Source organism: Pleuronectes platessa, chromosome 9 (genome assembly GCF_947347685.1).
Source record: "Pleuronectes platessa chromosome 9, fPlePla1.1, whole genome shotgun sequence".
In the NCBI taxonomy this organism is placed as follows: Eukaryota; Metazoa; Chordata; class Actinopteri; order Pleuronectiformes; family Pleuronectidae; genus Pleuronectes; species Pleuronectes platessa.
Window position 1 is genome coordinate 5512696 of NC_070634.1, and position 21783 is coordinate 5534478.

Consider the following 21783-nt stretch of genomic DNA (forward strand, 5'->3'; position numbering starts at 1 on the left):
GTCTACTCTCCCATCAGAGAGGAGGCAAGAGTTGGTAATACCGCTGACTTCAGCAGATCATCCCATCCCAGTCTGTTATTTCACGGTTTCAGTGGTTAAGTACTCCCTGTTGAGTAAGATATAGCGAGGCAATTATTCTGTAATTATGGAGCCAAAAGACGAGAAATGGAGTCAAGAGTTACTGGGCTCATGCAAATCACTGCGAGAGACTGAAAAAAACAGGCCACACACACGAGAGTATGTTTCAGCTCTTCATTTGCTGTTTGTGATGCAAACAAAAGGCTGAAAAACAGAGCCAATGGTCGCTGAACCAAATAAATCTATTTCATCAATCAACTATTCAGTAATAATGACAAATCTTGCTAAATGTAATGATTCTTAGCTTTTTATTTTAAATCTTTAGGTTTTAGACTATTGGTATCCTCAGCCCCTGATTTTAATTGACAACCTTGACCTGCCACCACCACCTTTTACATTTCTCGTTTGAGTGAGATGTTGAAACAATTATTGGATGAATTGCCATAAAATATTCAGCGCACATATTGTAATGACTTTATGTCCTGTCTTTTCCTCCAGTGCCATCATCTAATTTGTCAAACTCTTTGTGTTTACAACCAAACTGCTGAAAAACTAATCTCATCCCATCAGCTCTAACTACACTTTGAGTTTTGTCCTAATTAGCGAAGTTAGGATGCTAACGTGCCATGTTTTTTGGTAACAAATGTAATATTATATCAGCTTAACACTAGCATATTAGTGACTGGAACATGTTTGCATACCTCAAAGCTTTGCTTCAGTGCAAACTTGGAGCTGCTAGCTTAGCATCAATTATTCAGTAAAACAGTTACGATTAAACCAGCAATTATCTATACATTAATGAAGGCCTACTTTACATACGTGGTCAGTTTAAAAAAAAAAATGGAAGTGTGTATTGTTCCTCAGAAGTATTGAAAAAGGAGCATAGGATGGTATATTCAATGTCAATGTCAAATTCTTGTCAGAATTGTCAGTTTAAACCGATTTTGTCTACTGTGCAACAACAATCTGTGATTTTCAGCCTTAACTTCCTGATGTTCAACATGTCAAACAAACCTTTCATCATCCAAGCAATCTAACAAACAATGCCATTAATATATGCAATGAACAATTTAGGAACCAGTTATTTTGGAGCAAATGGTAAATTATAAAAAAAAAAAAGATGCTTGTTCAAGACTGAATAGTGCCATTAAGAGTGCAGTGATAACTAAAGTGTCCTTCTGCTCATCAGTGCCAACTTAATTCACAGGACACAAACATACACATTAGACACAATCAAAAGCAAAAATAGAAACACTGGAGATATGAACGTTTTTGTATTTAAGCTGTTAATGTGGTAAGTGCAAAACAGAGCAAAAATAAGGAAATGAATTGAAGAATTAAGTAAATACACAAATTAAGAGAAAACATGATTGTGAGATCACTGGAAAATTTAAAACAATAAAAGTGTGTTATATATGGCATTAAAGGCACTATCGCTTCCACCTCTCCCCTTGTTGCACACTGCAGGAAAGAACCCTGTGAGCAAGACAAATATCCATTTAACCCTGTACAAACAATCCTTTGACTGTTGATTAGTAACTTCATCCAGCTCAATGTGCTCTATCCACAGGTTAAAAAACAGCAGCAATCAGTTATATCAAAGATGCACGTCATCATATCTGTGATAAAATACTGACACAATGTGTAAAACATCTCAGTGGGATAAAAAATGTACTATTCAAATCCACAGGATGCAGTGATTCAATCTATGTTCTGTTACTATCATTTGGTCCAAAAGCACAACACTGGGTTAATGCAGTGTGTATGACCGCAGCTTGTTTCTTATGTTGCGTTTTGTAACAGTAACATCCTATGTCATTTATAAACCGGTGCAACTAAGCTGTAAAAAAAACATACTAAAACAAATGAGTTTGTTTCAATTTGCAATGGAAAAAACAACACATTTAAATGTAATTTTAAACTTTAAACTCCGAACTAGTTGAGGTTTGAGTTGTTTTTATCGATCCAATGATCCAACCAAGAAACAAAGACACATGACTTAACAATCATCATGTGTTTGGCTCTTGTGATGCAGCACATTCAGCGTATGAGCGGTGATTCTGTCTCACAGCTCAGACTGACACTTTATCCATGTTAGGTTTCCTCAACAGCTGCACAGCAATAAGAGAAACTCAACACATTCCTCATAGAAATCCCACAGTACAGTACCTTTCTGTACTTTAACAGGGCTATAATTAAAAAAAATGAAAAAGCGGAAGTACAGGAACAATAATTCCAGCATTCATGTGTCCCTTTGTGTCCCAGTGTATACGACTTGTAATAGGGTTTTTGTCCGCACAGCCCTTGTCACTATATTCTGGCTCCATATTCAGTTCACTTTGGGGTAGATCTTTTCATAGAAGAAGCTCTGGCCCAGGGCATTAAGTTCCCCATCCTTTTCCCTGACAGCGTGTGCACGCACAAACTGAAACTGCTCCAGTGCAAACTCGTAAAACTCATTTTCGATTTTCCAGATGTTGGACTGCTGCAGCTTGGCTTTTGTCTCCTTGGTGGGAGGCTTCTTCTCTGTAGTCTTTCGCAGGTGGGACTTCTTCCCTGGGGTAATGTAAGACAGTTTAATGAGTCTGCCGGTCAGGGCAACACAGGGTTAATATTGACAGGGAATGAGAGGTGGGACAATGTGCAGGGTGTTTGGTACCTGTCCTGTAGAGCTCTGTGGCGCCCTTGAAGAAGCGTGGCAGTGTTACTTCCAGGATCATGATGAAGTCCTCCAGCTCCTCAGTTACCCCAACCAGCAGATACTCATTCACCAGGTTGTGTTTGGCCTGTTCCAGGGCCCATCTACTGCCTGCATTCCTGCACACCACATGTTGGACATAAATCACTGCAAGTAGACCTGAGAACAATCCAGTTGGTGTTTCCAGTGTGTTTGCCCTGATGTAAGTGCAGATCAAATACAGTCATTGTCTCTGTTTGCCACATGTTTCTCTTTAGTTTTGCCTTGCACTGTAGAGCTGTCATATGCATGATAATAAGGCCAAAGTGCTGGTAACTGAAATCGCACAATGTTGTTGTGGTCAGTGTTGTGCAATTTTTTAAAGTTTGAACTAAATTCAGTCCCAATAATTAACAAGTTCACGCTCTTCAATTATTTTAACCTCTTTAAAGCCACCGTGTCACTGGTGGACATTACGGACACAGATAAGGTAACATGCAAAAACATGTTTTGTCTAAATGGACATGATATGCCTAATTATAACACAAATTGTACATGTCCACAAAGCCGGTATTGACAAACATGCTACTTGATGCTAACAATACAAGCCCAGACACCACAGATTCCAAAGAGCAACGAACAAGAGCGAAAAAGGTCACATCATAGAGCAACATTAATAAGTTACGTCTTACCTGATGTTTCGTCAGATTATTTTGTTTTAATTCATAACTCTGATAAAGCCTCTAATCCAATGTCTCTGTGTTGCTTTGAAACAATTCCAAGGGTACACAGCGCCACCTACTGTTCTTCTTCTTCCCTCGGTTTACTGGTGATCCCGATTAAAACCTCTCTAACTTAGCTCTGCTTCACTTTATTATAATAAAATGAGACACAAATAGCGTTACGATTTTTTTGCTATGGATGACTAGAGGTTTTAGATCAAATTATTTCAGACGGGATGCTCACTCTTTGTGATTGGTCAAAATCATACATTGTAAAACAAGAGTGTCGCTCCCGAGAGAGTAAACAACACTTACATTGTGCTTTAAGAATACAGTTTCTGCTATGTATTGTTTTGTAGTTACTGTGTTCACAGAAAATCTGAACATGTTTGTTTATTAAGTTATTATTTTTGGCTAAGGAGGTAGGGAGGGTCGTCCACTAACCAGTGGGTCTGTGGTTCGATCCCTGGCTTCTCCATACTGGCTGAAGTCCTGATGGATGTGCCAGTAGTGTGTCAGTGGCGCATGTTGGACAAAGATGCACTGTATAAATGTGTGTGAATAGTAAAAACTGTACAGTAAGGCACTTTGAATGTAATGTATATTAACTGTAAGTGTGTTGTGCTTGTGAGGAGGAGAGTGCAGCCCACTCACCAACACTCTGAATGGTGGCCACAAAAGAAGGGGATCTGGAGCCAGAGCTTCTCAGGAGCACAGTCAGACCCCCCCGATGACACACACTCATCAAAGGTCTAAAAGATAAACACATAAACACAAGCGCTCATAAATGAATGTGCAGACAAACTAGAATTAGCACACTGCAGTTGTATGACTCTGCCAATCAGTGCAGTTTTCTATGTATATATTTCTAAATGCTTTTGTACCAGATTCATATAAATGTCACTGTAACCTTTACCAATTGAAACTGAACCACTATATCTTTGATTCGAAACGACAACTGATATGAAAGGGGAAGAAATTCCCTCAAGCAATCTTGAGATGTTACATTCAAGAGGCCGCCATGGCCTTGACCTTTGACACTGAAATCTAATCAATTTATCAGTGAGTCCAAGTAAATTGTGTCAGATGTAATCAAATTCTCTTTGCTCAGTCCTAATATGTCACATTCACAGTAACCTGAGGCCACTGTGAACTTGGTCTTTGACCTCCAGGCACAAAATCGAATCAGTTCATATTTGAGCCCAAATGAAGGTTTGTACAAAATTTTACGCCATTTGCTTCAGCTGATCTTAAGATATCATGTTCAAGAAAAACATACACATACTTTGCGACCTTGACCTTTAACCACCAAAATCTAATCAGTTCATCCTTTAGTCCGAGGGAATATTTATAACAAATTGAAGGAAATTCCCTCAAGGCATTCTTGAGATATCGCGTTCACAGGAATGGGACTGACGGACGGACAGGCAGATGTAAAACACGTAAACGTAATGGCTCCGGCCACTGGCTGTCACAGGCGCGGTGGGGGCATATTAAAAAGACCTGAGGGGGCCGTCAAACAGGAAATCACTGAGTAAGAACTGTATATAAAAACCTTTTTGTCTCCTTGTTTTCTTCGGCGAAGGCCAGGTCTGTAGTCGTCTCCAAATCGCAGGAAGTAGTAATAGGACACCAGGCGCTCGATAGGGTCTCGCAGCACGTTGATGTACAGGGGCTTCCGCCGCACGCCATATCTGCACGAAAAGACAAGGGTTGACAAATAGAGAGACCAAAAGACATATAACCCAGGCTGCCGTCACATTTCTACACCAAGTTTACAGTTTATTCCACTCGAGAATCAGCGTCTCCATCAGTGAAAGAGTGTCAGCATCAGTGAGGAGTGAGACAGCGACTTAACAGGATCCCTCTCACTGAAAAACACTTAGACCATTAGGGTAATTACCTGCGATGACTAAGTGATAGTGTTGGAGGAGATAAGCACAACAATGTGATTAATCTACACTGAGGCTCACGTTGAACAGTCAATACATGACCTCCCTTTATCTGCTCTGCTAACTGTTTGTAACTAATGTGGAAATGAATGGTATTACAGGAAATGAAGGGCCTTACTTTGAGAAGTCCAGATAAGCTACATGGCCGTGGAAGAAGCCCGGGTTCATCTCTCTCCATGAGGTGACATTCCTGACAAAGCGCACCTGTAGCCAAAGATAACGGGAACGTTTAATGGAGAGGAGGGGAAACTGCGGGAGACAGGAAAAGGCCACAACAAAAATACAGGGATACAAGATCGAGTGGCTGATTTGGTTAAAGATGAACCCTTTTATTTAAATGCTTTTAAGTCTTTGCTCTTATTTTCAAGCATGTTAAAAGGCTGACGTCAGGTTTGGGGACACAGAGTTTTGAGAGAGTCTATTGTATTTAAATCAAATTGGTTTAAGAAAACCTTGCTGCAGCAGATGATCTCAAAAGTTCATCAGCTGACTGAGTGGCTCGCAGACTTCTGTTGACAATATTAAAGGTGAAGGAAGTTAATGAATTTAGAAAACCTGCTACTAAAAAAATGTAAACTAAATTGTGAATGGTAAGTCTGTTACATTCGCATACGTACAAGATATAAGAGTAAGACGAAAAATGATCAATGGCCAAATCTACTGATGGAGAATTGGGCCCTGACCTTCTCCGGACTATGGCTCTCACACATGAACAGCTCAGCAGGAGATTCTCTGCTAAGACGTCAATACAGCACAAATCTCTGGGCTGCTCAGGTGAGGGGGGGTGCAGTAGGCAGAGACAGGACAGTTTGTATTATTTCTGCTGCAGAGATCTCGTGTTCTTCAACCCAGACGTCTTATCCCCAAACTTTTTCAACATGTCTGTCAGTGGGTTCTATTGTATTGCGCCACTTTTTTATGCAGTGAGTGATATTTTGGGGGTTTTAATTTTTCTCCCATTTTAGCATTGTGTGTTAGAAACGCCTGGCTTGTGGTGAATCCAGCGGAGGTTCTCCTGCTGTGTTCTCATATTGGCTCCTCCAGACTTTCTGCAGAATTTTGCCTCCACACATACACCCCCTCCGTAGAAAGTCTGAAGAATCTTTAGAGTTTATTACATGCCTGAGAGTTGCTGTATTTACTTTCATATTCTGCAATATCAATTAGTTTGACCATGAGTAAGGCTCAGAATGATTAACCATCATGGTTCATATACAGATAATTGTGTTGAAAAGTCTGTGTGGCTCGTCTGATGGAGGGCCCAAGGTGTCAGACTTTGAAAAGTTCTTAATAGCAAGCTGGAAAGAAAAGAAAGCTCTCATTTACAAAAGTTGAAGTAGGAAAAGCCTCTTTGCTCAATATTGTGTTCAGGTGCATCCTCTTTGCTTTAAAGAGTCCATCTGTGTACAATTTGAATTGCCTAGATATGGTTAGTATAGACACCTGTTTATATTAAGTCCCAGAGTTCTCACTACATGGCTGGACAAAAACTAGCTTTGAAGTCTCTGTGAAGGTATGTGTATCCATTTTGTGTCAAAGATCAGGAGAAGATTAAAGAGGTTTGGAAACACCAGGCCTCTTCGTAGAGATGGCTGTCCAGACAAACTAAGCCTCCGGGTAAGAAGCCTCAGCAGAGACATGGAGACTGGTTAGACTGGAGAGAAGAATGGAAGCAGCTAAAACAGAGTTTCTTTAATAAAACCAGCTCCAGTGCTCACAAGACCTGGCTGAGACCTTGGTGACAGTCCTCCTCTTCAGTTCAACAGAGAACTGAAGCACCCAGACAAGACAACACTGTGTGCCAATTCAGGACAAGTCTCTGACTGTCAAAGCATGGACTTAAACCCCATATAGCATCTGTGGACTGACCTGAGGATAACAGTTTACAGATGCTTCCCCTCAAATGTGACAGAGCCTGAAAGGATCAGCCAGAGAGGATAAACTGCCTAACTCCAGGTGTGCACAGGCTTAGCCAAGAACACTGAGAGCTGGAGCTGCCAAAAGGCTTCTACAACGAAACTGTGTCAATGTTTTGGAAATGAGATACTTCAGTTTTTGAATTTTCATAAATTTCTAGAATTTTTTAAGTGTGGATTGATGGATTCTCTTTTTTAATAAAACAATTAATTAAACTCTCCTAAATGTAGTAGCTTTCTCTTCTATTGTACACAAATGATGCAGAGGACTCACTCCCACTTACTGTAACAGTTTTTTAAAACCCAGAAACACATATAAACGAGGACAAAATTAATGTACTTTAAAATTCCCGACATGCTCTCAGACTACATATGGCTCCAACAGGGGCCCATAAGGTAAGGTGGACTGAATGAAGCCTGACAGTCAAATCCTAGGGCCAGAGGGATACACACCCCTTGCTTCTCCTATCTCCTATCTGGATTATAGTAGCAGTACAGTTCAAGCACACCTTTAGAAAGTAAATCAATCTGAAACTCTCTCAGGTTTTGAAAAGGGAGGAAGCCCCAACAGAAATGTCACCCTGTGTCAATAGTATAAAACCTTTTCGCAAATAACTCATTCTACTCATTCTGTTTTCCGACAGCAGTTTATATTTCATATAAAGCAATTTTCGGACATTAGCTCACGTTGCCTTTCTCATATGAAGAACACAGCAGGAGTTTGTCCAGGTCAGAGGTCAGACGTGTTCACAACAACAGAAATCACATGATCTGTGTACAGGGTCGGCCCTCAAATCTCATTGTCTTTCCAAGTTTACATCTTCATCTTCATCTTCTATGTATATGCTTTTTCATCCTGAGATATTTGTACCTTCCAGTTTGGCATGTGACTTTCCTGCTGTATTCACACACAGACTCACTTGGACATTTGCAGGCATTTTGTTAGGGGTCTGGCAGGAAAAACTCCGGAAAAAGTCTGGAGCAACTGACTTAGGCATATACAGTTGCAATCAGAAATATTCAACCCCCCAAAGATTTTAAGGATTTATCAATTAAAGTTGACAGAATCTTGCTTTTTGAGCCAGATTCTGCTTCGGATGACTTCTTTATGAGTTGAGTGATACAGAAAATCAACACGGAAAATGCATAATGTAGTATTTGTGTGTAGCAGTATATTTTGTTAAGATAGTCACAATTATTCAACCCCTATATAATATTGTTGTTTTTATAGCTGTCTGACAGTTTTTTTGTCCTAAAGTTGAGCTGAAACATTATTAAGCCTTTGGGAACTCTATACTGATCCTTCATTTGCTTCAGCTGTGATGCATATATAAACCCCACCCATGAAGGTATTCAAGGTGAGTTGCAATCATGGGAAAGACAAAGGAGCTTCCACAAAAGCTGAGAGAGGAGATTATTTCATCACACCTGAAAGGCCTTGGGTAGAAGAAGATTTCCCCCAAAAATTATATTCCCAGCGACACAATTGGGAACATTATAAGGAAGTTTAAAACTGATGGAGCAGCTTCAAACCTGCCTGGCCGTGGAAGAAAGCCCAACATTTCATCAAGGACCCTCAGCAACTTAGTCAGAACAACTCAGATAAACACCTACAGGAGGACCTGATGAAGGCTGGTACAAGTGCGTCAGTGGCAACTACAAGACGTGCACTGAATAAAAAAGGACTTCATGGCCGGCTTCAAGACACACTCAGCTCTTGACCACAAGGAACATCAAAAGTCGACTAGAATATGCCAGGAGGAATTTGGATAAGACTACTGAGTTTTGGGGGACAGTTCTATGGACTGATGAAACCAAACTGGAACTGTTTGGATGTATGGACCAGCGGTATGTCTGGCGTGTGAAAGGCCAGGCTTATGACCAGAAGAATACCATCCCCACAGTCCAGCATGGGGGTTTGTCAAGGATGATGTTGGGCTGTTTTTCTGCAGCAGGAACTAGCAATCTTTATTATGTACATGGCATCATGGATTCACAGAAATACCAGGCCGTTTTAAAGAGGAATGTGATGCCTTCTGTTGACAAATTAAACCTTGGTGATCATTGGACTTTCCAGCAAGACAATGATCCAAAGCAAAACCTCCAAGTCCACCAAAGCTTGGTTGAGAAAAAGATCCTGGAACATCCTGGAATGGCATTCACAGTCACCAGATTCAAATTTGATTGAAAATCTTTGGTGGGATTTAAAGAAGGCAGTTGCAGCATGGAAGCCATCAAACATAACTGATCTAGAGGCTTTTGCACTTGAAAAAAGGGCAAAGATTCCAATCGAGAGGTGTAAGAAGCTTGTCCGCAACTTACCGAAAACATTTTTTAGAAATTATAAAAGCTAGAGGATGCGCCACAAAGTACTGAAGCTGGGGGGTTGAATAATACTGAACATGCACATGTGTTTAAAGAGTTACATTTTTCATTTGAACTTCAAAGTTAAGTCAACTTCTGTTATCAAAATAACAAAAATACGCATCAATAAATATCTTTTGTTGTTTGATGAGGTTTTTTTGTCATTTATTGTCATTATCTGTCATCCACATCACTATAATGTCTATTGAGGTGAGGGTAAATGGTAAATGGATTTGTATTTATATAGCGCTTTTCTAGTCTTGATGACCACTCAAAAAGGGGGTTGAATATTTCTGATTGCAACTGTAGATCCACAAATAACCTCTTGAAAATTTCAGGAAAATGTCTACACTGAAAATGTCCACGTCTTAAAACAGCTTAAGATAACAAAGTCAGGTAAAATCTAAGAGATGCCCTTTTAACTGTGAATAGCAGCAAACCACCTCCATTCTCTACAGGTATCATTAACACCAACTCTGTTGTCTGGGAGAGAAAAAACTATGATGAAGTAAAACAGACTTCCCAGTGTTGGGCCAAGCTAAATGCTATTCCTGCAAAATAGCGTGAATGTTCCTGCAGTGAAATGAGTTCCACTGTGATGTATCAGCAGACTGATTTTCTCCCCTCGTCTCTGAAGAGGCACTGTTTGTGAGATGGCAGACAGGATATTACCGTGGCACTCGCAGCCCAAAATAACATGAGCATAACTTCAGGGCATTTCCACTATGTGTCCTAAGCTCCACCAACAGCAGTACAAACGGTGTAGCAGGCGGTAATGTGTGCTGATGCCACACATATTCTCTGGAGCTTTGCAAAACATACACAGAGTCTGTATATTATTTGCCCCAAGAATAACACCATTTTATCTCTAACCAAAACGTCAATGTTTCAAGAATTCAAGAACTTTGTTGTCATTGTGCAAGTGCAAAGTAATTACGAAAGTTATTCTCCAATAAAATTGTGCCTCTTATAAACAATAAAAAAGTAAATATTCAAATATGTATACAAATTCAAAGATGACCGAGAGAAATTTAAACCGACTATCTCACAATGGGGGGGGGGGGGGGGGGGCATTCTTGCCTGGCTCCATTGTTCATGATGACGTTTTATCCTGTGTATTAACTTGTCTTGTAGCCTATGATTCAGGAGTTCTTATCCTTGTACACTCGTCATACCTCAAACCTGGAGTCACAACCTGTTAGATCCACGTGACACAGTGTGGCTTGTAATCATTTTTGAAAGATTCCTGAAATATCAGTCGGCAGACGCCTTACCACACAACTGATTAACTTGTTTAAAGAACTACAATTTTGTCTTTCTGTCTGAACAGTGAAACGGAAATACTTTTAGCTGTGCATTTCAACAAAGATGCTGTGAACAACCCTGTATTAATGGTTTGTGAGACAAATGGGCAACAAATCTCTCCTGTAACAGCTCCTCTAATATTCTTCACTGACATTAAGAGTTAAAGCAGCAGATTTATGGTCAAGCTGATCTATGGAATCAAGAGTGAGTCCGGCGGTTTGTTTGCAATAATGATGGTTTTATCATTAGCAGTGTGTAAAGATCTGTAAAGCAGGCTCCTTCCTGCTGAGGACAGAAGGTAGAAAATCGTTTTTGATAACAAATGTTCGAACATTATGAAAGTGGTCTCCCGTCATAACTGGTTAGAGATTAAATATCTATTTATTTACGTCTCTTGAGATACATTCTCTCTCTCACAGGAGAGTCCTGACCAAAATGATAATGTAAAAGAAGTCTCGAGTTGTTGATCTAGTGAGCTGTGGTTTTTTTTTGTTACACAAATAAAAACATGATTCAAATGTGTTGTGTACTGACTTTTAATTTCTTCTATGGGATCCTCACGCCTCTATTGGCTTGTTCTACTTTGCACCACTGCTTGTAGATGCAGCAATGGCCCCTGTTCTTACCTGGTCTTGTAAAGACATCACAGGGTTGTTCTTGGTCGTGTTGATGTGTAGGACGTGGAAGTGATTTTTCCCACACAGGTCGTAGGCGATGTTAGTGAAGGATGTGCTCGCAGTCTTGGGCACTCGGTTGTAGATGACGACCATGTCATCATTTTCTGACAGTGGAGAGATTTCCCGCCCGGTACTTTCGCTGTGACGCTGCTCCACTTCAGCTAACTCATGTCTGGCAATGGCACGTTCTGAGGAGGCACACATGATTGTATTACCCATTAATGATCAGACACATGTATACCTTTGAAAATACATTTGAATATAGCTAAATCAGATTTCTGGGTTGTCAGTTGCCAGTGTTTCTAAATTAAATCAAGATAATCTTCGATTTATTTGATTATGAACTGGCTGCTTTTATCTGCTTTCTGGCTTTTAATGAGCGAATAAGATGTAGCCTATTGTTATTCTCATTCAGCGGCGCACACAGCAGGTGTGAGACCAAAGACGAAGGTACGTCCTTTGTATAAATGAACAAGTGGTTTTAAAATTAGGGCCAGCGACGAGCGTTAGCAGTCCTTAATTAAGGAAATCAACGTAGTCCTTCAAAAGACAATAACATCAAAACATGTAATTAAGCTTTTGACGATAGTGTTGACAAGAGACATAATTAAAATATCAAAGTGTTTTCTCTCACATTTCTCTTCTCCACAGCAGTGTTAATTAAAGCTAATTACAGCGACGGTCTTACGAGTGTCTCTTAGGGCAATGTAACACATATCGATGTCTCTAATTCCACTCAACGGTCCGCTTTAATGGACTGCAGAATGGAAAATATCGCTATAAATATGAACATGGAGACTTTTTTTTACTTTTTGTTTCTTCCAACAAATACTACTGTACTGTGAACCAAAATAAGACGATTAAAACCCAGGTCGACTATGTTGCTGCTGATGTCTGCAATGCTCTCGTTCTGACTAGACAGGTTTTTATCAGCTTTCTTGGTTCACTCTATTAAATCTGCTCATATTACAGAATATGAGTGGATTGGCTGTCTCTTAGGCGACACCCCAGCCAGCAGGCTACCCATGAGATGAATTTGAAGACAGGGGCCAAACGTACCACTCATAAATTTGTCTTAAAGTAAATTAAATATATTTGCCTCCTAGCCCACCGTGAGCTATTAACAGGATACAGTATATAATAAATATTACAGATTTGATTTACAGTAGACGTTACATCCATGATTTTAAAAGAAGAATAGCTACAGAATGAGTTTCCACAGTTTCAAGACATTTATTTGTTTTGAGATCATAATGCGCTCACTGCAGTAATACAGTGGGGATGATGATCCTGTGTGGACTGACACTATATTTATGGGATGCATATAATGCCATATTCTGAAATTAAAAAAAAAAGGCATTGAAAGGTTTAACTCAGTGTTTGAAAGCTTGAAATGTAATAATATTTTATTATTTTTATTTTTGCATGATTGCATCTAAGTTTTGTAAACTTTGTATATTGTTTAAATTCTCTGAAAAACTGTTTCCACTGGTTGGAAACCTTGTGAAACAGTGATCTGAAAACTTCTGCATTTACGATGGAAAAAAGTTCTGAAACATTGAAACTTGAGCTTTGAAATAGCAAATCTTTATTTGAAAACTTTGCTGACGTATACCTGCAAGTCTGTTATATCAGAGTTGAGTTTAAATTACCCACTTTTCAGAGATGAGCCCACATTTGCAAACTTGGGAATCACTTGAGTTTAGGCAGCTCTGTCCCACAACTCGTGTTGGGAAAGTTGGGATCCTGATGCACTGGGAGAGCAGTGAGAAGTTTGAATGTCTGAAAAGGTCTTAGGGAGAAACACTAAAACGGAGCTCTGCAGTTTTGTAGAGGGAGAACTCAAATCAAATGCAAAATATTTGTATTAAACTTCAAGCCTTTAAACACAGGGTTTCAACATTGGTGAATGCAAACGGCTTTAGTTTAAATAAAAAAACTTGTTAAGCTACATTGATTATATAAACACTGGTCCCATTCTGGATATATTGTGACAGCTGAGATTGAGGCTGAGGATGCATTGGAGGACAACCGGAGTTACTCAAGCTCGAAATAGAAAGTGCTTTTGAACTCTCCATAAATCAGAGTCTGCTGAACAACTCAAAGCAACAAGCTGATGTTTACAAAGTCGACCAGCTTTGTTTAGCTCTTACCGAGTTTGGCTCGTGACTCCTCCAGACTCTGGATCTGGTTCTCGATGAAGAGCATCGCCACTCCAAAAGCCAAAACAGCCAGCAGCTGGATCCTAGACGGCACCATGATCCTCAGACACCCCATCGATCAGTCAGCCAGGTGAATCATCAGGGACACAGACAGTGAGAGGTCCAGTGCTAAAGGCTAACTCGACAGCTAACCGATTATACGAGTGACCGAGTTGAGTCACTTTAAACCTAACCGGATTGACGTTAGCGCCATCGGATGTTGCAGGGATCAACACGCTGTGGGATTAATTTGCCTTGAGAGAAACAAACTACTAGCAGCCAGCTTCTCCGCTGGCATCATACAGCCACGTAAAGCGCACAGGAGCGTCCTCTAAGGATGGACACCGCGGTGAGTGCGTGTGTTGAATCTCCGCAGACAGCTCTCAGACTCCACAAAGCTCCGTCCACCTGAACACGGCTTGAAAGTGACATCAAATCATCTCTAACAGAGGGTTCAAACTGCAGCCGAGCTCCGCAGCGGCTCGTTAGCTGCTAGCATCACTGAAACGTCGCTTCTTCGTGTTTACCGGAGCGTCAGCAGACAGTGTTACAGGTGCAAGGCGCCATCTGCTGGACTGGAGGGTGTGACACACACACACACAGGGCAAAAAATGCGTTACAAAGATAAGATAAACATGAGTTTTACTGCACATTTAACCACTGACACAGGTTTGATGGTCATTTTCCTTTCAGAGAGGGATGAAACAAACCCACACTTTACCAACAGAATGGTAAAAGTTATTGATGGTCAGCATACAGGAAGATACAGCTCCATGACAGATGCAGGCTGAGGTGATGTGAAAACTCTCACTTGCTCCACCACATTAAATGCTCTATAGCCTCGTCTGGGTTTCTAGTTGTAGGGATTACAAATTGGTGAAGTCCATGGGGAAACATGCATATAGCTTATTTTATAATCTTTAAGATTTTGTTAATATTGTATCCATCAAAAAGCAATGTATTAAAATAAACAATCTTCCTCTTGTATCCCTTGACACACAAGGTAGTCATTGATAAAAGTGAAGGCAATATGTTTTTACATTGGATTGTTGTATATAACATTTAGGAATTTATTTGTCCTTGAATAAACATATACTTCTAAATTGCTACAATAACGATAATCCAACTTATTTAACATAAAAAAGATATGTGTATCAGTAAGGATCATTGACTTTGAATGTTGTTTTTTCCAACCTTTCACAGAAACTGTTCTGTTAAAATTACTGGAGGAACTAATGATGACTGTATAACAACATGGTGATGTGTTTCATCCTCTAATGGAGCTGATTACAGCTTCAAAAGTCCAGCAGAATATCACAGTGTAGAGACTCTATGTGTGGTGCAATCTGCTACGAGTGGGTTTCCTCATCTTCTGTGAAGAGGGAAGTGAATATAGATCATTTACCAGATTATCAGTCAAATAGGGATGTATCTGGTAACCACAAGTTCCACAACCACGTGTTCAAAATCATGACATCTGTTTGGTACGTAGCTCGGGCACATCTACCGACCCAATTAAATCAAGCCATCAAATTTTATTTGTGTAAATCCATATTCACATATCACAATATGTCTCATAGGGAGCTCTGTGTTATAATAAAGAGATGGGATTTTACTTATAGCTTGCACAATTGGGGGGGGGGGGGGGGGGGTACCCTATGCGAGATCCCCTGGTTGTTGACAGCTATTAAGAATCAGTAGTACTAGATCATTTTTATTCTGCTGTGAAGTAGGCCAGAGTATTTTGTTCTCCTATAACCGGCTTTAACATGCTCAAATACTTACCAAAATTTGTAGAAACGTATTCTGGAGTAATTTTCAATGGGTATGGCAAAATGGCCCAACGGCGCCCCCGAAACATGTTCACATTCACCGATCTTCAAAAAAATTGATACACATGTGTATCATGACCAGACAAACAAAAAAGTCTCGAGGTGCAATTTGAAAAAAAACGCAACATGAAGCCTGCCATTTTGCATTTAGTGGCCATATTCCACATTTTTACTTTGAGGTACTTGTACCAGGGCTGTCATCACATCAACTTCAAATTGAGATGAATGTCATCTCAACAAGATGGAGATACAAACTAAAGGGACGTTGTTGTAACATTGTCCAATTAACACAAAATGGCTCACACTACATCAGCGCCCCTACTTGAACAGATCCATTAGTCTGTATGTAATATTACTGATGGCACCACCTACTGGCAACAGGAAATAGGCTTTGTTTTACAACTGTCATACAATTTACATAAAGTTTTCACAGTGTGATGGGCAGTGTTATTGATAGTGTTGACCATAATGATAAATTAGCAGGCAAGAATCAACATCACATGAAGGACGCAGGAAGGGAAGCTCTTATCCTGACTGTGGTAAAAGATTTAGCTATAGGTGCAATCTAAATACACATATGTGGAGTCATACAGGCGAGAAACCATTTTGTTGCTCTGATTGTGGTAACAGATTTAGCCATAGGTGCACTCTAAATACGCATATGAGGAGTCATACAGGCGAGAAACCATTTTGTTGCTCTGAGTGTGGTAAAAGATTTAGCCGTAGGTGGCATCTAAATACACATATGAAGAGTCATACAGGAGATAAACCTATTAGTTGATCTGAGTGGTAAAAGATTGAAGATTCAGTCTTATTGTACGAGACGTGAGGATTCTTAAAGGAGAGAAGTGATTCAGTTGCGACCGTTGCAACAAAAGATTTATTAGGAATTATCAGCAGAGATTCATATTATACATATTCATAGTTCACTGTTTTAAATAGACTATTAACAGTTTTTATGTCCGTAGAAAATATAACTCATTGAATAACACGAAAGATTTTTGTTTGTATATCTTATTTCTATTGATTTCTACATAATTGATCTATTTTTCATAATGTCCTTCATGTCATTTTAAGGTGTGTTCCTTGCAGTGTTGTGCAAGTTCACACCTCTCATGAACCAGTTCAAAGTTCAGTTCATACAAGTAAACATGAATAGTTCACGTTCATAGATCACCATTTAAATTCTGAACGATGTCATAGTGCAGTTCATTTCATATATTTCTCTTGCCATTTGTATATGAGAGCGAGAGCTGTTGTGTTGCAGGTATGACCTGCCCCTTTAAAGAAAGTTTGTAGTGTGTGACGTAGTGCACCTGGGTATTGTGGGAAAAGACGCTCAAAGTGTGTGTATAACGGGAAGTGAACCGAGAAATAAAGTGACCGCATTCCAAGTATAGAAACGTCTCCTCCTCCTTCTTCACGGAGCGGTCCAGACGGCTGGTTACCGGCCAGACAGCGAGCCAAGACACGTGAGCTGAGACACTGGCCAGAGGAGAAAACACTTGGAATACGTTGCTTGTCTGGTCTGCATGTGCTTGCGATGAATCATGGGTAACGTAGTGCGAAGTCGAGTAATGGTTTAGGTTAGGGTACATAGCGGACATTTCAAGCGCACTGAGCCACGACATGGTGCAAGCGTTTGATTTAGACAGCGTCTCTCCTGAGGAGAAAGTATTGAAATGTCCTGAGGGTCGGTGAACAGGTAGGGGCGGGGCACGTGACAGTTCTATGCCAATGGCTGTAGGGTTTTGTGGGATAGCAGGCTCTCTTTGGCTAATGAGTTGGCATGTAAAGGGTGAATGAGGAAGGGGAGTGAAGAATACAGTGGTGGATGATAGGAGTGTCGGAGTTACGAACAAGAAGATTGTCGTGTACGTTGGACTTTAATAAAGCTACACATAAAGAGAAGTTTCCTGTCGTTTATAAGCGAGGACGCTACAATGTGAACATGTTCAGATTCATTATTTTGCGTTCAGTTCATCGTTCTCATAAAAGTGAACGTGTTCAATGAACGCGTTCTTTTGCGTTCGTTCATGCACAACAATGGTTCCTTGGACAGTATAAGAAAGTGTGCTTTTAACTAGTTCATATGATTAAATATGTTCTTTTAAAAAAATAGTTTCTTGGTTCGTGAGATTCGATGACAATGTGTGTTCTCCTTTATCATTTGAATGTGTTTCCAAGAATAAAAGTCTAATAAAAAGATAATGGCGTCGTCGCCCGCCTCCTCTTTGTTTCTGTACGCACGGAGGCTGCACTGGCTACAGTTGAATTGTTTTATCACGAGACAAATTAATCAGCTTCTCGCAGTCAGACACGTTTGTTTACGTTTGACGTGACGTCTGAACTGTACAATTTCAGGTCAGAACATCTGACAAACGATTCGTCTGGAACGCAGCATTACACACACACACGGACAGTGAAGCAGCGATGACGGAGGAGCCCTCGTTGACATGAATGACGGTAAATGTCAAACAGCAGGATTGTTAAATTCAGAGACAGCTGTGATGTCCCCAATCTATAAATTTAAGATCATTATTTTTATATGCTTGTGTTTGTACTGGGATGGTTTGGTTCCGTCGGTCAATCTGTTTGATACTGGACTCAGTAGATCACAGATCTACATAAAACAAAATAGATCATAGGGCAGTGATTCAAAACAAACATATTTAATCTAATGAGGAATTAGCAGGCAAGGCTCATTATCAAGTGACGGACACAGGAAGTGAAGCGTTTATCCTTGCCGCACTGCGCAAAACTCATGCGACTCTTCAAAAGATGCATGTGCTCGGACCCGTTCAGTGCTGCTTTGCAGTCCTAGAAATTTTAATTTTAATGTTAAATTGTTTTTGTTTTCATCTCAATTTGAAGTTGATCTGATGTAAGCCCTGGTACAAGTACCTCAGAGTAAAAATGTGGAATATGACCAAAATGGAGGGCTTCCTGTTGTGTTTGTCATAATGCCCCTTGAAATTTTTTGGTTTTTCTGGTTTTCGATTTTATTCCATTACAGTTGAAAATTTGTCTCTGGCTCGTACACGTCCACAAATCCAAAAACGCACAACATAACAATTACCTTAAATATGTGTTAACACAAAACGTGGTACCATATTGTCATATATTGCATTTGTATAACAGATATTGAACAAACTTAGAAACTTGAAGAAACAATAATGAGACATTTAGTATATTAATATTATTTATTGTGTTTAATTTTCATTTGTCCATTTTTTCCTTTAAATCAACCAAATTCAGTGTGTGTGCTATATAGGAATAAGTGTGGTCATTGGCGGTTTGTGTTAACTTTATACATCACCTTTGTTACTACAATACATTGAATAACTTTTAGCCTGCCCAATAAAATTCTCTGTTCATACAGACTATTACAAATCTGAAACACCATTGTTCCCCCAGGTTGAATGGGATTTGGCATGAGATGCTCAACTGTAAAGATTTTTCTGACTGAAGTGTTCCTCACATTCACAGACACAAACATTACATCTCTGACCGGTCAAGAGGAAGTTCTCCACAGGCCCAAGTCTCTTGTCTTGTGATCACAAAGACTTAAAAATAAGTGTGATGATATTGTAGTTCTTCCCCGCCGTTGATCTTCAACATGTATATTGTTACTGATGCCATTAATGTGGCTAAGCTTGATGTGGCGTGTCCCAGCCTCCACCCACAGCTGCCCAGCTCCTTTGTTTCACTGCTTGCCTTCGGGGTTCTTGCTGCCTCAGCTCTAACACAGCTGTTGTCTGAGCTGGAGCCATTTTTCATTGACAGTAACAACTGTGACTGGAACTCCATTTTATCCTGCGTCAGTAGAATTCGTATGTTGCTTCTGAGAGCTGATTGTTTGCTATCAAAGTTAATGTAGGACCTGAGGGATATGGAGGGAAAGGTACCAAAGGACTGTAGTCTACAGCTCTGCCTCCTTGAATTCAAGATAAAAATGGCAGATTTGCAAAACCAAGAAATGGGAAATCTGCTTTTTGTAATTATATATTTACACTAATTACACTTGTATTCATATCTTTCTAGATATTTTGGGTGCCACCAGTGAGAGGCTCCTTACAGTTTGAGTCCAGTCAATTCAGATTTCCACATTTTCCATTGTAATAAAGAAAAGTCCTCCAAAACTATATCTATTTACATTTCATTTTAATTTGTTTCCATTATGATCAGACAGTCAATACGCTATTTTTTTAAGATTACATCAGTTAAATGCAGGTTTTTGCACGTTGAAAGCTGCTGAAATTACATATGTACAACATATAGAATGGAAAATGTTGGCTTGAGTTGTTAATCATATAAAAAAAATATAAATAAATGTGTGGAAATATTTTGGGTAAATATCTGTTCTTTTAGGTATGTTCCTGCCAAAATTGTATAACATACATCATCATTTGTAAGCTGATTTGCTCCTAGTATTACTTGGCCTGTGTGTCAGCAATTTGCCTATGATTAGTTGGGATTCATGTAGAGGGTGGTGCTGATTGTCAGGTCCCCAAGTGTGTAAGACCAAGGTCTCGGCATCTGGGAAAAGGACAGAGAAAAGATAAAGCAGGACCCCTGAGATCTAAGACATGTCGATCAGATCAACATAAAATGCGTGGCCTGAACAGAGCAGTGACGTCTCAAAGCCAGTAGGTGGTGCAAGACATCCAAGGTTGGAATAATATTGGTTGGATTTTCATCAGCTAACTCTAGCAAAACAAATTCCTTTTTTTTCCCCATCTGTGTAAAGTGGAACCAAAAGTTGGAAAACTCAAGTCGACTTCAGAGCAGTAACAGACCTTGTTAATGAATAGGGTGGATCATTCAGGCTGACGAACTATCTGCAATTGTTGTCATGATTGAACAAATGAAAAAAAACTATTTACCCCCAACACATTATTATGAATCTTTAACTACAGTTATCATGAATTTACTCAATTTAAAACAGCTTACAGTGGTTTCTTGATTGTTACACAGCACAGCATACAAAAAAGTTCATTTTTGGGCAGTAAAAATATTTATACACATATATAATGTGATATTAAATCAGATTAGACTTATTATTAACAGTAAACGGCCATTTAAAAAAGTGTTCCAGCAGGTTGCTCTCAGCTCAGGAGTGAAGCAGGTGATATTAGTGTGTTCACACCTCCTCCAACATGGAAGACACTCTTCACTGGAGCTTAAAAAAAGTAAATCACGTTTTCTTAATGCAGAGACATTAATTTGCTACTATATGCATGATAATGAAAAACTCTTGTTGAGTGTGATTAAATGTTATCGTCTACTTATTACTTTGATCCCATGTTCTATCAATAAATGTCATTTCATGAGGATCAAACCGGATTCTGTGTGTTCTCCTGGGACAGATGGTCAGATCTCTGAGGAGCGCAAAAAACAGTGATTCCATGGGATCCAGTCCAGACACTGTTCCTGTATCTGAGCATCTGACCAGTGAACCAGGGTTACATCGAACAAGCAGTGTCTATCTGATGGAAAACATTTGTTTCATTCAGTTACTGGGAAACATTGTGATAATTATTATATTTATCATATTGGTGCTGGAGGGCCGGAGATAACAGCTACTATGGACAAACTGATGACCACTGCAGTTGTTCTTGATAACACTAATTGGATAAACAAAAACACAATCATCAACAGGGGTGTTTGTCGCATGTGGACTGATCATTGTAGTGGGATATGAAAAAATAAAGATGTGGTTCATTTTTTTTTTTTTGGTGAGCCCTGGATGGAGGTATATTATCGTCCATGTACAGAATCACATAATACTAAATGTTTTAATTACATTATGAAGTAGCCCATTGAAAACACCTGGTAATCTAATTAAACCTGTCAATTGAAATAGAAAAAAAAGTGTAGTTTTGTTACAATATCTTTAAAGTGACAGTATAAGTTTAATCACACTTGTAAAACATATGGCAATGTCTTGGCTAGCAAAGACTAGTAAAGCATTGTAACACGTAAATCTGTGGCTAACCTCCTATTTAAGGAAAAAAACCTGTAGCATTACAAGATGCAGCATAATCTGCAAAAGGTAT

At 39.6% G+C, this 21783-nt stretch overlaps 1 protein-coding gene across 1 annotated transcript; it reads right to left on the bottom strand.

Moving 5' to 3' along the window:
* Nucleotides 1-372: 372 nt before the first annotated feature.
* hs2st1b (heparan sulfate 2-O-sulfotransferase 1b) lies at nt 373-14408 on the bottom strand. Its single transcript, XM_053430979.1, has 7 exons — nt 13845-14408; nt 11641-11879; nt 5548-5633; nt 5033-5171; nt 4132-4229; nt 2738-2895; nt 373-2634 (listed from the first exon to the last, which is right to left on the bottom strand). Exons 1-7 carry the CDS (start codon nt 13966-13968, stop codon nt 2408-2410), a joined length of 1071 nt encoding a protein of 356 aa, XP_053286954.1. The 5' UTR covers nt 13969-14408; the 3' UTR covers nt 373-2407.
* Between the last annotated feature and the right edge of the window lie 7375 nt (nt 14409-21783).

Coding starts and splice junctions, on each gene's coding strand:
- hs2st1b (XM_053430979.1), bottom strand. CDS start 13,968: ATGGGGTGTCTGAGGATCATGGTGCCGTCTAGGATCCAGCTGCTGGCT. Junction 4,230..5,032: donor GAAAACAAGGAGACAAAAAG/GTTTTTATATAC, acceptor TTTATCTTTTAG/ACCTTTGATGAGTGTGTGTC. Junction 2,896..4,131: donor GGCCACCATTCAGAGTGTTG/GTGAGTGGGCTG, acceptor TGTGGTGTGCAG/GAATGCAGGCAGTAGATGGG.